This window comes from Siniperca chuatsi, linkage group LG8 (assembly GCF_020085105.1).
Source record: "Siniperca chuatsi isolate FFG_IHB_CAS linkage group LG8, ASM2008510v1, whole genome shotgun sequence".
NCBI classification, from domain to species: domain Eukaryota; kingdom Metazoa; phylum Chordata; class Actinopteri; order Centrarchiformes; family Sinipercidae; genus Siniperca; species Siniperca chuatsi.
Window position 1 is genome coordinate 27,855,776 of NC_058049.1, and position 15,330 is coordinate 27,871,105.

A 15,330-nucleotide genomic window follows, 5' to 3' on the forward strand; every position below is an offset into this window, starting at 1 on the left:
TCCCTTAAGACTCTCCAGTTGATCCAGAATGCTGCGGCACGTGTACTTACAAGAACTAGGAAAAGAGATCATATATCTCCAATATTAGCTTCTCTGCACTGGCTCCCTGTAAAATCCAGAATAGAATTTAAAATCCTTCTCCTCACCTACAAAGCTCTTAATGGTCTGGCACCACTGTATCTACAAAGGAGTACCTTAAGACCTATACATCATACATTTTGTTAAGAGTATACACAATGTAGACTGTATCCCTGTCTTTGTTTGAATTTTGTATAGTTATTATGACGTGCTACATTTTGAATATTCATTGTCAAGTCATGTTATATTTTTATTGTGGCAACACATGCTGCATTTTGTATATCCACTGTATGCATTCTTGTGCTACATGAACAAAGTCAAAAATGTGAGATTTAAAGGACGCCATTCCATGGCAGTTTTAAAATCTCTCCTTCATTCACATTTTTAATATTCCCTACATAATAAACACTTAGCAGTTTACTCTATAGTGGACAGTAAAAGGATATTTGAGACAGTTTACTCTATAGTGAACTGTATAAGGAGATTTGAGACACTGTGTCATCACTCACAAGTATACTGTCCAGAGGAGGCTGGTCTATAGCGGTAGAGGAGATTGCTCCTCCTCTATTATTGAGAGGCAAGAAGGGAAAGGGCAGTCTGTGTGAAGTGGATGAACTGGATGCCGGTATGGGCGTCTGACTGCTGCACAGGATTATTGCTACATTTGCGAGTGCTTTTGTTAACTGGCCACCTGCTCTGGATCAGGTATCTTTCATAGTAGTGGGCAGTGGTCTTAACCTAGTGGCCATTTAAGAAAATTGCACCTACTGTTTTAGTATGGGTATTTACCTGTTTTATACAGTATATGGTATTTAACAAGCGGCAACCTCCGGCGCTGAAAAATGAAGCCAATGCATAAGTGCCACTGCAGTTCATCAAATGGCAACTTGAGGCTGGTTCCATAAACATGTTTACAGCATGGTACAAAAAACGGTTTTGTTCTCTATAGTAAATTTCCCTCTTCATGACACCTGTGATGGGGGTGAATTTTTTTTATAACTCAACCGTATAAATTGTGGGGGGTGCCAGTGCCGACACCGCTAACGGTCTGCTGTCCCCTCAACAAGTCACCAAACTTCACCTCTCGGCTGTGTTTGTGCCTTTGAGACTTTTTCATGAAAATAACTGAAGAATAATATGGCTTGCTGTGAGGTTAATTGTACCAACAGACCGTCCAAGAAGTCTGTGCTCCAGTTTTTTCGGTGAGTGAAATGCTAGTATTTTATTTATATGTTAGTAATAATTAGCAGATATCGGTGTCTGCATTCACCGCCAGCTAATGAATTAGCCTTGGGTTAGCCTTTGAACAAGACGTCCAGCTATGCTAACGATGCTAACTTAACGAGAGCGTGAGTTAGCCACAGTTATTAAACTGGCATGCACTGGAGTCAAAACATAATAGAAAAGTGTTAGAATTTAGGGTGATAATACATTTGAACAAATGGCATCTGTGTGAGGTTGGAAAATATAGGTCCACCTCGTTAGTTAGGTCGTTCTAATTCTGATTCTGATAGTTAGCTAACATTATGCAAAGCTAATGTTGAACTTACCATACGGGCAATGTAACATTAACGTAACGTTAATGCTAGATTTGGCTAGGTACTGTGGTCAGGGAGGGGAGCTGCTGTGGACACTGATTAGAATAAGTGGCTACACCTGTGCCCGATGAGGACTGGTGTACAAAGTGCTGAAAAGGAGAGAGTTGAGGTGGGTACGCTGTTCTGAGGGGAGGCGCTTGGTGCGGATAGCCAAGCCTAGCAGAGCACTCGTTACTTGGGGCGGGTGCCGTTTGCATGCTGGTTAGGGCTGCTGGCGGTGAAGACAGGTAGCTGGACTCTAGGGCTAGGTTCCTGAGTTAGGTAAGGTTAAATTAGTAGTATTAGGACATGTGACAGCCCTTGCTTAGTCTACTTGTATGTGTTGTTTGTCAGTAACTGTGTCTACCCATGTTGTCTTTTGAGGTGCCAAAGAGCTGATTGCAGTATCCAGCCAGATCTGGAACACCTGTGTGCAGTGCTCTACAGGATATAAAAGTCCCAGCTTCCAGTGTGACTCGCTCTCTTCCCTGTCAGCACCTGCACCCTATTGCTTTGCTTAGCACTTTGTTTTACTTTTACTCCTTATCGTACACTATCCACACACATCCACATCAACACTACTGATTTCACTGACTACCACACCTCATATCCAAAGTTACAGTTCAGTTTATTTTCTTTACTACAATAAATAACTTTTATTTAATGGTATTTTGTGTCTTTTCCCGTTTTTGTCATGACCTACGGGCCGGGTTATGACAGACAGTTGAGAAAAGTTATGACACTGGGCTATTATCCATAGGTACTATCATTATAGTTACTGTTACACATATTTTCACTTATTTCAAGTGTACTTAAGTCATACAAAACAACAACATTTGCAACCTTTAATTTAGATGTTTTCATGAATGCAAGATATGATTTTAATTTGTTAAACTATTGCTTGAGTAGTGGTACATTTTTGTACTTTGTATTTTTTGTATACTTTAGAGTAAAAGCACATTCTTAAAAGCTGTCATTCATCAGTTTCCTATGTTAATTGGAAATATAGTGGTGATCTAAACTTTTAAACAAAAATTGTTTATATATATATATATTTGTTTATATATATATATAAAAACTTTGTCCTTCACCCTCCGTGGGTGGTCTCATCCTTCGAGCTCGGGTCCTCTGGGGGCCTGGGAGCTTGAGGGTTCTGCGCAGTATCTTTGCTGTTCCTAGTACTGCACTCTTCTGGACCGAGATGTCTGGTGTTCTTCCAGGGATCTGCTGTAGCCACTCCTCCAGTTTGGGGGTCACTGCCCCGAGTGCGCCGATGACCACGGGCACCACTGTTGCCTTCACCTTCCAGGCCTTCTCCAGCTCTTCTCTGAGCCCTTGGTACTTCTCTAGTTTCTCATGTTCCTTTTTCCTGATGTTGCCATCACTTGGTATTGCCACGTCAACTACAACGGCTTTCCTCTGCTGTTTGTCCACCACCACGATGTCAGGCTGGTTCGCCATTACCATTCTGTCAGTCTGATTCTGGAAGTCCCACAGGATCTTGGCTCGGTCATTCTCTACCACCTTTGGAGGTGTTTCCAGTCCATACTCAGTGCAGATGTTCCTGTACACTATGCCAGCTACTTGGTTATGGTGCTCCATGTATGCTTTTCCTGCCAGCATTTTACACCCTGCAGTTATGTGCTGGATTGTCTCAGGGGCCTCTTTGCACAGCCTACACCTTGGGTCTTGTCTGGTGTGGTAGATCTGGGCCTCTATTGCTCTGGTGCTCAGGGCCTGCTCCTGTGCAGCCATAATGAGTGCCTCTGTGCTGTCCTTCAATCCAGCCCGCTCTAGCCATTGGTAGGACTTCTTGATATCAGCCACTTCAGTTCTGTTCCAGTGGTACATCCCGTGTAGGGGTTTGTCCTCCCATGATGGTCCTTCCTCCAGCACGTCTTCCTCTGTTCCCCATTGCCTGAGACATTCCCTGAGCACGTCATCTGTTGGGGCCTTATCTTGGATGTACTTGTGGATCTTGGATGTTTCATCCTGGATAGTGGCTCTCACACTCACTAGTCCACGGCCGCCTTCCTTACGGCTAGCATACAGTCTCAGGGTGCTGGATTTGGGATGGAACCCTCCATGCATGGTGAGGAGCTTTCGCGTCTTAATGTCTGTGGTCTGTATCTCTTCCTTTGGCCATCTTATTATTCCCGCAGGGTATCTGATCACTGGCAGGGCGTCGCTGTTTATTGCCTGGGCCTTGTTCTTGCCATTGAGCTGACTTCTTAGGACTTGCCTTACTCGTTGGAGGTATTTGGCCATTGCCGTCCAACTTATTGCCTCTTCGAGGTTGCCATTTGCCTGTGGTATTCCAAGGTACTTGTAACCATCCTCAATGTCTGCTATTGTTCCTTCTGGGAGTGAGACTCCTTCTGTGTGGACTACCTTCCCTCTCTTTGTCACCATACGACTGCGCTTCTCAAGCCCGAATGACATCCCAATGTCAGAGCTGTAGATCCTGGTGGTGTGGATCAGTGAGTCGATGTCCCGCTCGCTCTTAGCGTATAGCTTGATGTCATCCATGTAGAGGAGGTGACTGATGGTGGCCCCGTTCCTGAGTCGGTATCCATAGCCAGTCTTGTTGATTATTTGGCTGAGGGGGTTCAGACCTATGCAGAACAGCAGTGGGGACAGAGCATCTCCTTGGTATATGCCACATTTGATGGATACTTGTGCAAGTGGCTTGCCATTGGCCTCAAGGGTGGTTTTCCACAGCCTCATCGAGTTTGCAATGAAGTCTCTTAGAGTCCTGTTGATGTTGTACATCTCTAAGCATTCAGTGATCCATGTGTGCAGCATTGAGTCATATGCTTTCTTGTAATCAATCCAGGCAGTGCACAGGTTGGTGTGTCAAGCTCTGCAGTCTTGGGTGACTGTTCTGTCAACCAGGAGTTGGTGTTTGGCTCCTCTGGTTCCTCTGCCAATGCCCTTCTGTGCTTTGCTCATGTATTGATCCATGTGTCCACTTATCTTAGCCGCGATGATGCCTGACATGAGCTTCCATGTTGTGGAGAGGCAGGTTATTGGCCGATAGTTGGATGGGACTGTACCCTTTGCGGGATCCAGGATCAGGATTGTGCGCCCTTCGGTAAGCCATTCAGGATGCGTCCCATCTCTTAGCAGCTGGTTCATTTGTGCTGCTAGGCGCTCATGGAGTGCAGTGAGCTTCTTTAGCCAGTAGGTGTGGATCCTGTCAGGGCCCGGTGCTGTCCAGTTCTTCATTCCTGAGACTCTTTCTTGGATGTCTGCCACTGTGATGGTGACTGGATTCTGTTCATTCTTTCTCAGAGCCGCCAGCCACTGTGCATCGCTGTTGTGTGATGCCTCCCTCTCCCATATACTTTTCCAGTACTGCTCCATTTCCAGCCGTGGTGGGTCTGCTCTGCTGTTATTACCCTGCCATTGAGCATACACTTTCGCAGGTTGAGTTGCGAACAGCCAGTTTATTCTTCTGGCTTCATTGTCTCTCGTGTATCTCTTTAGGCGGCTGGCCAAGGCTTGGAGCCTTTGTTTGGCAGTTTCGAGTGCTTCAGGTATGGGCATCTGGTTGTACTTCTTGGGTACTTGCTTTCTCATTGCACCTCTCTCAGCCTCTGTCAGTTGGCTCACTTCTCTCCGGGCCTCCTTGATTTTTGCCTCCAACCTTCGTTTCCATGGTGGGTACTGTCTCTCATGGCTCCCATGGTTGCTCTTGTAGCCAAGCATCTCTAGGATCACTGCTGCTGAGGCGTATATCAGCTCATTGGTTTCAGTGATGGTTGTGGTAGGGATCACTCTCAATGCTGCATTCACATCTTCTAGGAGACTTTCTGATGGTACTTGACTTAGCCGTTGTAGTTGGTGTCGGGGTTGCCTTGTATTCATCCTCGCCATGATCTTATCTTTCAGGTCAGCCGCTGCCTCGTTCAGCGTGATTTCTCTTGGGGCTTCGTACCCAATCTCTGGTTGGGGAGCTGCTGGTTGCTCCCCTCTGACCTGTAGTCCTGGCTCCCCCTTGCCGTAGCATTTGTGTTGTACCTCGTCAATCTCAAGTTGTGATAGCAGTTGCCACTTGTGGATATTGGAACACTGAGATACTAGTTGCTTCGCTGTAAGCCTTGATTGTGGGTTTCGAAGTAACCATTCATCCCACATCCTGTGCATGTAACCCCTCTGACTAGGGTTACTGGAGTAGTAGCATTCCAACAGAGCCTTATTATCGCATCTTGCCCATTTCCGTCTTGTTCCAGTAGCCCATTTGTCGTCTCGATGCCCTGGTTCCCCAACACCTGACGCAGACCTTGTTTGGCCGGGCGACGTCTGCCGTCATCATCATGAGGTAGGCAGCATATATATATATATATATATATATATAGAGCTGGAGAAGGCCTGGAAGGTGAAGGCAACAGTGGTGCCCGTGGTCATCGGAGCGCTCGGGGCAGTGACCCCCAAACTGGAGGAGTGGCTACAGCAGATCCCTGGAAGAACACCAGACATCTCGGTCCAGAAGAGTGCAGTACTGGGAACAGCAAAGATACTGCGCAGAACCCTCGAGCTCCCAGGCCTCTGGTAGAGGACCCGAGCTCGAAGGATGAGACCACCCGCGGAGGGTGAAGGACAAAGTTTTTTATATATATATATATATATATATACACACATACACACACACACACACATATATACACACATACATACATATATAAATTGTTAATAAATGAAAATATTAAGATGGTATTTATAGGTTAACATTTTATATAAATCTTTTTATTTTATTAAATTAAAAGATACTGTATGTACTGGTTTTGTTTGGACATTTCTTTAAGAAACTATACTCTTGTGAAAAAGAATTATCTGCACACTGAATAGTTTTGAAGCCCCCTAGGAGGTGTCATTCATTTGCAATCTCTGAGAATGTCTTGTGGGTATTGCACAGATATTGTGAGGTCAATACTGTATAGTGAGGCAAAAGACAACAAAAACGGCTGATGGAATGCACCTTGCCACAGGTGCATTCCATCAGCTGATTGTTTCTTTTTGCCTCACTATATAAGCCTCACAATACCTGTTATTTGCCTGAGGGAAAGCCTTCTCAGAGTTTGCAACATTGCAAAGTCAGATTAAAATGTGAAATCTAACATTTTCAGTCAATAGTAAAGACAGAAGAAGTGCAAATATAAATAGAATTTATTCAAATGTGAACCATGTTTTTTTTTAATAAAAAGGACATAACACAAAAAGATGGACAATATTTAATACTATAAATGTAAAAGTAAACCTATTTACAGTGTTGTAGTCAAGACCACCTAAACCAAGACCAAGTCATGACCAAGACCAGAGTGTATCGAGACCAAGACAAGACCAAGACTTTAAGGGGTTGAGATCAAATCAAGACCAAGACAGGGCAAGACCGAGTCAAGACTATGACTAAGCAAAAATGTAACTTAACAACAACAATTTGTCACCACACCACGTTAATACTGCATTAGCTAGCATTACATCTCTCAATATATGTTAAATAAATTAGGTAGCTTGCGCACCTAGCTATGTGACAAATAGCTGGCAAGCAACTGAAACTACCGCCATGAAACATACAGTATATACTGTACATACCTTAAAACTTCAATTAATAGCCCAGGCTTTTATTTGCTTCAATCACTGAACTCAACCTGCCTATATTTGGAACAGGCCTTTAATTCCTTTCGCACAAAACTTTTGCTCAGCATAGATGGGAAATACTATCAAATTGTTTATTTAAACCAGCAGGAATATTAGGCTATCGAATAACATATCAATTACGAATCGTTCATTTGATCTAGCTCCAATGCACAGACAGACAGACAGACAGACAGACAGACAGACAGAGAGAGAGAGAGAGAGAGCGAGAGAGAGAGCGAGCAACCTTTGAAAGGATGAAAGCCAAAGGCTACCGTAGTTAAAATTTTGATTCATTTTTAGAAAAACCATTTTGATTCTTTTGATCAGTGGACCTTTACAAACTAAAGGAATATAAATAATCGAGGAATGGATCGAGCATGTCCATATTGACAAAAAAGTTTAAACATTTATATTTATGATCTTTGTGGTTTGGGTAGCCAATTTTTATTACAGAAGATTTGGCTGACATCTCCTCCTAGACAGCCACAGTATCTTCTCCTGTCCCCCGCATTCATTTTCTTGGATAGCTTGTGAAGGGGGGCAGGGAGGGGTGACAGCCATTAACAGTACAAAAATTTCAAATTAGAAATTAGTCAAGTTATTGGTTGGATTTGAAGCAGGAAATTTTACATTCAATCACAGTAATAATATTAACAAATAAATCAGACAATGCACAGGCAATTTAGTGATAGTAGTCTCGAAATAAAATCCCAAATCCTCTTTGTCCGAGACTGAGACAAGGCTGAGTAAAAATGCGGTCGATTCCGAGGCAAGACTGAGACCTTCAAAAAGTGGTCTTGAAACCAACTTGATCTCAAGTACTACAACACTGCCTATTTATCAAAATAAAATCAACAGACTGTTGCCTGTGCAAGAGGTAATGGCTATGCCCAGAGAGCAGCAGAGTGCATGGGGTCGTAGGGGGAAAAGAGGATGAAGGATGGGATTGTAGGAATGAGGAAGAGCAGAGGTGGTAACAGTGTTATGGCTACAGATGTTATTTTTTAATAACCATAATGAACATAAAAAATAAACTTAACATTAGCCATGACAGTCAGGGCTATGTTTAGGTGTGACAAAATGGGTCCTAAAGGCCAAATTCAAAAGCAGTGACACTGCCAACTGTAAGCAGTTCACTGCATTTGGAGGTGGTCTTTACAGCAATTAGCTACTGTACTTAAAAACATATAATTTCCTCTAGGTGTGAGATGAACTCCATCTTTCAAAAATAGCCCAGGACTGTCATGTCTAACGTGAGGGTGCTCAATCATAACACCATTTCAGCTACGAACAAATGTAGCTAGAACACTGTTGACAAATTTCCTAGCCTTGTCAAGCTTCACCGGATTGGCACTAGCCTTCCAGGGTGCCAGAGGTGAAGCTGGTGCAGGTCCTCCTTCATCATGTTGACCAGCTTGACACTGCTGACCTCCCCCATGTCGTTGCCACCACAGTGGATGATGAGGAGATCCGGTACTGCTCTTCCTCGCAGGGACTGGGAAAAGAAGGGGAGAAGGCCTTTCCACCACAGTCCACCCAAGCCAAACCAACAGACACAGATGTGCAGCACACTGAGTTTGCTTCCCAAGGTCAATGCAGCTCTCTCACCAATGATCCACACTGTGATTATGGTAGTAAAATAAATTTGTGTAATAAATGCTTCAGGTAATAAAAAATATAAAATTAACTATAAAGGGTGGTTCAGTTTTTAATGTTTACAATACTATTATGTCACATCTGTAGGACAAAATGGAACAAGGGAGGAACACTTCAAAATATAGATGACAGTCTTTAAAAATGTTTTTGTTGTTGTCGTCCTTTGAAGACTACAATGGCCCTGAGGGTCAAAACACAATGACAGAAAAGAGTTTTCTTCATCTCAGGGTTAACAAACTGAGTTTTCACTAAACCCGCTTTCTGAAACAGGGATGTTTGGATAGAGAAGTTGTTTTTTATTCCGTCGGGGTTGTTGTTTGTTGGTCCACATTGGAGCCACATGATTCTGTAGGAGAACCCATTTAAACGGTTTTAATTTGTCATATACCCGTCTACATGCTTTAAGCCTTGTAGACGGGTGTCATAATATGTTGAAAGCATATCAAGAATTAGGCTACATCATATGTCCGTTCTTAAAGTATTCTCTTATGATTTCAATCTCCTTTAATCCTTTCAAACTCGGTTTAAGATTTGTGCAAGGACACTGCTGAGAGTAGTAGGCTAGGCTACACAAACAGGAAATTACACTGAACTGTCCCCAGGGACTTGGGTTCTGTCCAATCACAAACAAGATGCGTTGTCCCTCCTTTTCTGTAATCTGAAATGTGTTTTGTGAAATGTTGTGTTTTGTGAATTATTGTTGCATTTTCTGAAATGTTTTTGCGTTTTCTGAAATGTCGTTGCGTTCTGTGAAATGTCGTCGCGTTCTGTGAAATGTCGTCGTGTTTTGACCCTCAGGGCCACTATAAATGGCAATGGTAAATGGGCTGTACTTATATAGCGCCTTTCTAGTCTTTTCCGACTACTCAAAGTGAAGACAAACGATGTAAAATCAGCTCTCTAAAGTCAAGTAGCCAAGACTGGTACTTACAGTTTATGCTATGTGTAGCAGGCGTGGTGGAGGCATCACAGGTGGCCATGATTTCAACAAGGACTGAAAGACAAACGTCTTGTAACAAATATAAAAGCACCTTTCTTTCTCATCATATCATATCTCATATCTCACACAGCGCTGTCGGTAGCAGTACACAAATCAAAATAGCGGTGTGAAAAATTACAATCTATCTGTAAGCTATTATGCACCGACGCATCCGCAATGAGAAACGAACTGAAGATTTTCAAATTTCTTGTTTGATATTTGTTATATATTTAAGTTATTGTTTGGCCTTAATAGGCTAAAAAAAAAAAAATTATGACTATGTAATCACATGTAGGTAACTTAACGTTAGCTTATTAACGTGAACTTATTAAAAGTATATATATAAAATCAAGTAAATGACTTGCAACTAAAGTTATGTGGAAATCTAAATTCTGGTTAATTGATTTGCTTCAAATTGTTCGTTAAACATGTATTAAGTCACCGTTACACTAACTCAGGTAACACTGGCCAAATTTCTGCAAGTCTCGACAAAATCTAGTGTTGCAAATTACCGTAATTGTATATTTAAAAAACGTTCAGGCATTTTAAATCTCACGTGTATAATCTCAATAACAGATAAATCATTATTTCATTTGTTGTATAGTTTCAGGTTAACTTACCTCAAGTGTAAGCTGGGACGATGACTGGGTACCAACCATAGACTGCCAACTGCATACCATAGGGTTTTAGCCAACTAGCAATGCAGAGTAGCATATAGCCTAGCTTCTTAGCCTTAGCTAGCTTGATAACTTCAAGCTAGGTGGGCGTGTTTCAGCAACCAGGCACCTCAGCTCCACCCACGCTCCACCTCTTTGCCCATTTTTGGTTATCCGGGAGTTGGGTTGAGTGACGCACTGGCAAAATGGCGATCATTAGTAGTTCCACTTCCCCTCATTCACTTCCCCTCAGCCCTTGGTATTACGTAACAGCATACATCGCACGGAGGCCAGAGGGAAAGTGAGCGGGAGAAGGGCAGGGGGATTTAAATGGAACACACCTGCCCTTGTACACTTGCAGCCCAAACTATCATGGATCAACTGCCAGTTGTAGGCTTAGTGCTATACTGCTTTTTACAAATCATCAGAAATACCGGCAGACTCATTTCAATGAGGCAAAGGAGTCTTCTGCGGATAATTGCAATATGTCAACACTTTATTAGCTGCATTAGTTTTTGTGAAGTGAAGTCAACGAGGCCATGTTTAAAGACTAATGAAACACAGCCTGTATACAGTACATAGATGGACAACACGTCTCCACTTCCTCCTTATAGACTGTAATGAAGCCAAAATATCCCGGATACGGGAGCAGCCATCTTGTGCTTTTGACCTCATTCGGAGCCAGAGTGTGCAGTAGTGATCGGAGTTGGAGCAGTGGTATCGAGGTCCCGCTTATACACCCAGCTGACTCAATTGCAAGCAGAGCTCAGCTGTCAATCATGATGTGAAAACCCTGTTTTATAGCATCAAATAACTATCTAATAATTAAAACCAAACTTGAACATACATCAGCATGATAAGAACTACCTAAACCGACAGAAACCATCTTTGGGAAAAATTTATTTGACGTGTACTTTGAGTTTTTAGTTTGGCCCATGTCCCATTGACTAACATGGAGGGGGTGGGGTTTATGACCTATACTGCAGCCAGCCACCAGGGGGGCGAAAGAGATGTTTTGGCTTCACTTTTAGGGAGCTGACATGTCGTCCATCTTTATATACAGTCTATGGTATTTACCATTGGTGTTGTGATAATTACTTTGATATTTCCTTTGTAGCCTAGAAATAGAGCTGGTGTGTTATTAATTGCCAGCTATTTATTAATATGTATATTTGTAAACCACACACTACTTTATACATGCCCTGGTGAACCTGTACTTGTGATAATGCATCGTTGGGAATAAAATATTGGAAATGGAAGTAAGCTTAGTTTGTCAAATTGGAAATCAGGCCAGCTAACCAGTTAGCGGGCATCATCAGTCACCACACTTTCCCTCATAGCTGTTGAACACTGGCCTGCTTCTTGTTACATCTCACATCCTTAATAAATACTCATATCTTCTGCATTAGGCCTGTATGGTTATTCTGGAAACAAAAGGACTGAATTAAATTATGTTGTTTTTAAGAAATCTTGTAAGCCATTGTTTTAATGCTTAATTTTTTGTTGAACATAATAAAGTAAAGATAAGTAGCCAACTAGTGTAAAATAACATCAGGCCGTGGGTTGGTTTTCCTCCTGTCCTCCTCCCCACCAGCCACCACTGGTACTGTCAATTCAATTCAATTTTATTTATATAGCGCCAATTCATAACAGAAGTTATGAAGCTCATTGCACTTTTCCTATAGAGCAGGTCTAGACCGTACTCTTTATAATATTAATTACAGAGACCCAACAAATCCCACCATGAGCAAGCATTTGGCGACAGTGGCAAGGAAAAACTTCCTTTAAGAGAGCAGAAACCTTGGACAGAACCAGACTCAATGGTGGGCAGCCATCCGCCGCTGCTGTGTTAGGTTTTGAGAGAGCGAGAGAGAAAGAGAGAGATATAACCTAAATTTACACATCTAGCTAAAGTGAAGAATTGCACTGTTTTTAGCAAAACGTAGTGTACATGCTATGGACACAACATGTTTGAAGTTCAGCAACTCACACTGCAGAAGGATGTCAAGACTCTTCACTAGGTTTGGCCAATATGATGATATATTCGATAAGATTCTCAAAATGTGTCAACTGTCAGAGATTTGCTTCTGTTTACTCTTTATACTGTGCCAACTAACCCGTTAACATCTCTGGTTGTATGAGACCATTTATGGCACTATTGGATCCACTGTATCCGCTCAATATGATGAAGTATCTTAATTTGTTAGGTGTTTCAAACCCATTTGCTTATATTATTTCTCACAACAGTTTCTCAGTTGAATTTCCAGGAAATGTACTCCATCACTATGTATCTCTATATCGGAATATAAAATTACACTGGGATAGAAGACTTTATTCATATTACTCACTCCTAGATCGAACATTCACACCTCGAAAAACAAATGTGACCGATTCCAATTCTAAATGGATCCATTAGCTCCTGAAGCTCATATGCAAAAAGGTCCCCTGTACAACCTCTAAAAACTAGTACCACCTTTCCCATCATAGAGATGACATCTGTACTTACTGTTGGGTGTGATTTCGAAGCGTGGCCTTCCACTCTCGTTGGAGATCAGGGTGGCAAGGCGAGCCTTGATTAGCTCTCCGTCCACAAAGCTTCCATAGAGAGCCGTGTGTCCATCAGGGTAGATGTATGCTACAGATTCACCAGTCATCTCCCCGTCCTCATTCACCTCCCCAAACACACAGCCTCTATCCTAGACACACCACAGTACACACCAAAATGCATAATACATGCAGTTAACAAAGACCATTAATTTACTTTACTTCTACTATGTTCTGTAGGTGCAGAAATCATGCAGTGTATCATGATTGTTTCTGTGTCTTAAACAAGGCTTTCAAGAACATTTAGTGCCATATAGAAATTTTAATGGAAAAGATAGATACTTCCTAAATATGGCCTCAGAAGTGCTTTAACGCATGTGACCAAGTGAATTCTCCATACATGTAAACATTACGGGTGGGCGATGTCTACCAAATTGGCATATGACAATGTCCACAGCAAAATACTGGGGTGGGCGATGACATCACTGTCGATGAACCCATTCACAGCCCATCCTCAGCTCCTCACCCAGTCTTTTCCTCCCTATTTGTTACAAGAGTAGTGTGGCTCCTTTAAGGAACAGGGCACTGTGTAGTGAGTGTGTGGGTAAACAAGACAGAAAGTGACGGTGACTACACTCAGAGCAGACAGGTGTTGGCGATTAGAGCAGAGGGAAAGGTTAGCAGTGAAGTTGTCTAGTGGCAGTAAATGTAAAGTGTAGGTTACAGTTTGCCCATGAATAAACGCTGCAGCTCCTCAATACCCAAGACGTTCCCATGTCTTGCTTTCCAGCTGCTGGGTAAAAGTGAAGGTGGTTAGCCCCGAGGTTAGCATCAACTTAAACCCTGGAGGAAAACAAAGTCTTCCCTGTGTTTCCCGACCACGGTCTGAAAGCTGCAGCAGGAATGGTTGACACTATGCTTAAGTTACCTGATTAAGCAGATCATATGATAATAAAAAATATCTTAAATACTAGTCATAGTGATAAACTGCTCTTATTAGCTTTTTACTTGTGAAGCTCTTATTGCACTTTCACTAGGGGGGGCTTTAAATCACAATGACTGTCAGATGGACATTGGCCCAACCCTAGTAAACATAGCCAGGGTGTTGCAGTGAGCACTGAGCTGACTCACAGGGTAGTAGACCCAGCATTCCCCACAGCGGTTGTTGTCTTTGTACTGGCCCTTGAACACCAGGTGGCCTTCTCCATCGAACTCCTGAGCAGGGCCGTTGAGCTCACCATCCACATACGTCCCATAGAGGACACCACCATCTTCATATGTATACACCCCCTGGCCCTGCAGGGTATCATCTACATAGAAACCCTCCAGGGTACTGTGGAGGAGAGAGACAGAAAGAGAGCTGCAATGAAAATCAAGCTATTATTAAATTTAATCAAGTAGGGTCAAATAAAGGGATCTACGCCAGTGGTGTAGTCTATGTGATACGCAGGTATACGCTGTATATACCCACTAAGAATGTTCCACGATTTCCGTATAACCACTTAAAAATGTGCAAGGATACATAACAATAGAGTTTTCGCAAATACCGGGTCGAGAGATGTGACAGCAAACTAAACAAACGTTGCCGAACACGCAGAAAGACTCGTCGTCTTTCCGTGCCCCCACCCGAAACACCACCCCACTGCCACCGTGATCAGAGACAGTGTAGGGCCTAGGCTACATACCATACTACTTGTTGGAAACAGGCATCCAACTACAAAGATGGTCGTGGGTCACATCTAAGCCAATCATTTCAGACCATTAACCTGCAGTTGCAGTCACTAGTCTTTCGAAACATATACAGTATTTTCTTAAAGCACACTCATTGTGGATGCCTTAAAAAGTCATACAAAGCAGTGACGGTCTCCACCAGCCATGCAAAATCACCAGGGATGGTGATTAACACTTAAACCTCCAAAATCTCAATTCGCAGCAATTTTTGCATACCTTATATGTTTATATTGTATTATGACTATATGTCATCAGTTCACTGTACATGGAGTACTTTGGTAGCCGAAATGGTTAACACATAACAGCAACATTGCCGGTTCAATTCCAGCCAGTGACTTTTGTTGCATGTCATACCAACTCTCTCTCCTTCTGTTTCCTCTCTGCCTCTTCACTATCAAACTGTCCAATGAAGGTGAAAATGCAAAAAAAATCTTAAAAAAACAACTGTGCAATGATTTGTTTATTTAGA

At 42.5% G+C, this 15,330-nt stretch overlaps 1 protein-coding gene across 14 annotated transcripts in view; it reads right to left on the reverse strand.

Annotated features, from left to right (window-relative positions):
* Nucleotides 1-15,330, reverse strand: part of setd7 (SET domain containing 7, histone lysine methyltransferase) — a 56,240-nt gene that overhangs the window by 34,603 nt on the left and 6,307 nt on the right. For 9 of the 14 annotated variants that reach the window (XR_006378839.1, XR_006378838.1, XM_044204981.1 and 6 more), the window contains exons 3-4: nucleotides 14,262-14,463; nucleotides 13,093-13,282 (exon numbers count right to left, since the gene is read on the reverse strand). Coding sequence is in view for 9 of the 14 variants with exons in the window: in XM_044204981.1 (XP_044060916.1) it covers nucleotides 13,093-13,282; nucleotides 14,262-14,463 (392 nt within the window). In the remaining 5 variants the exon portion in view is untranslated. Of the gene's footprint in view, nucleotides 1-6,806; nucleotides 8,916-9,882; nucleotides 13,305-14,261; nucleotides 14,464-15,330 lie in introns of those variants that run through there. The other 5 variants (XR_006378840.1, XR_006378841.1, XR_006378842.1 and 2 more) reach the window with 5 other exon arrangements.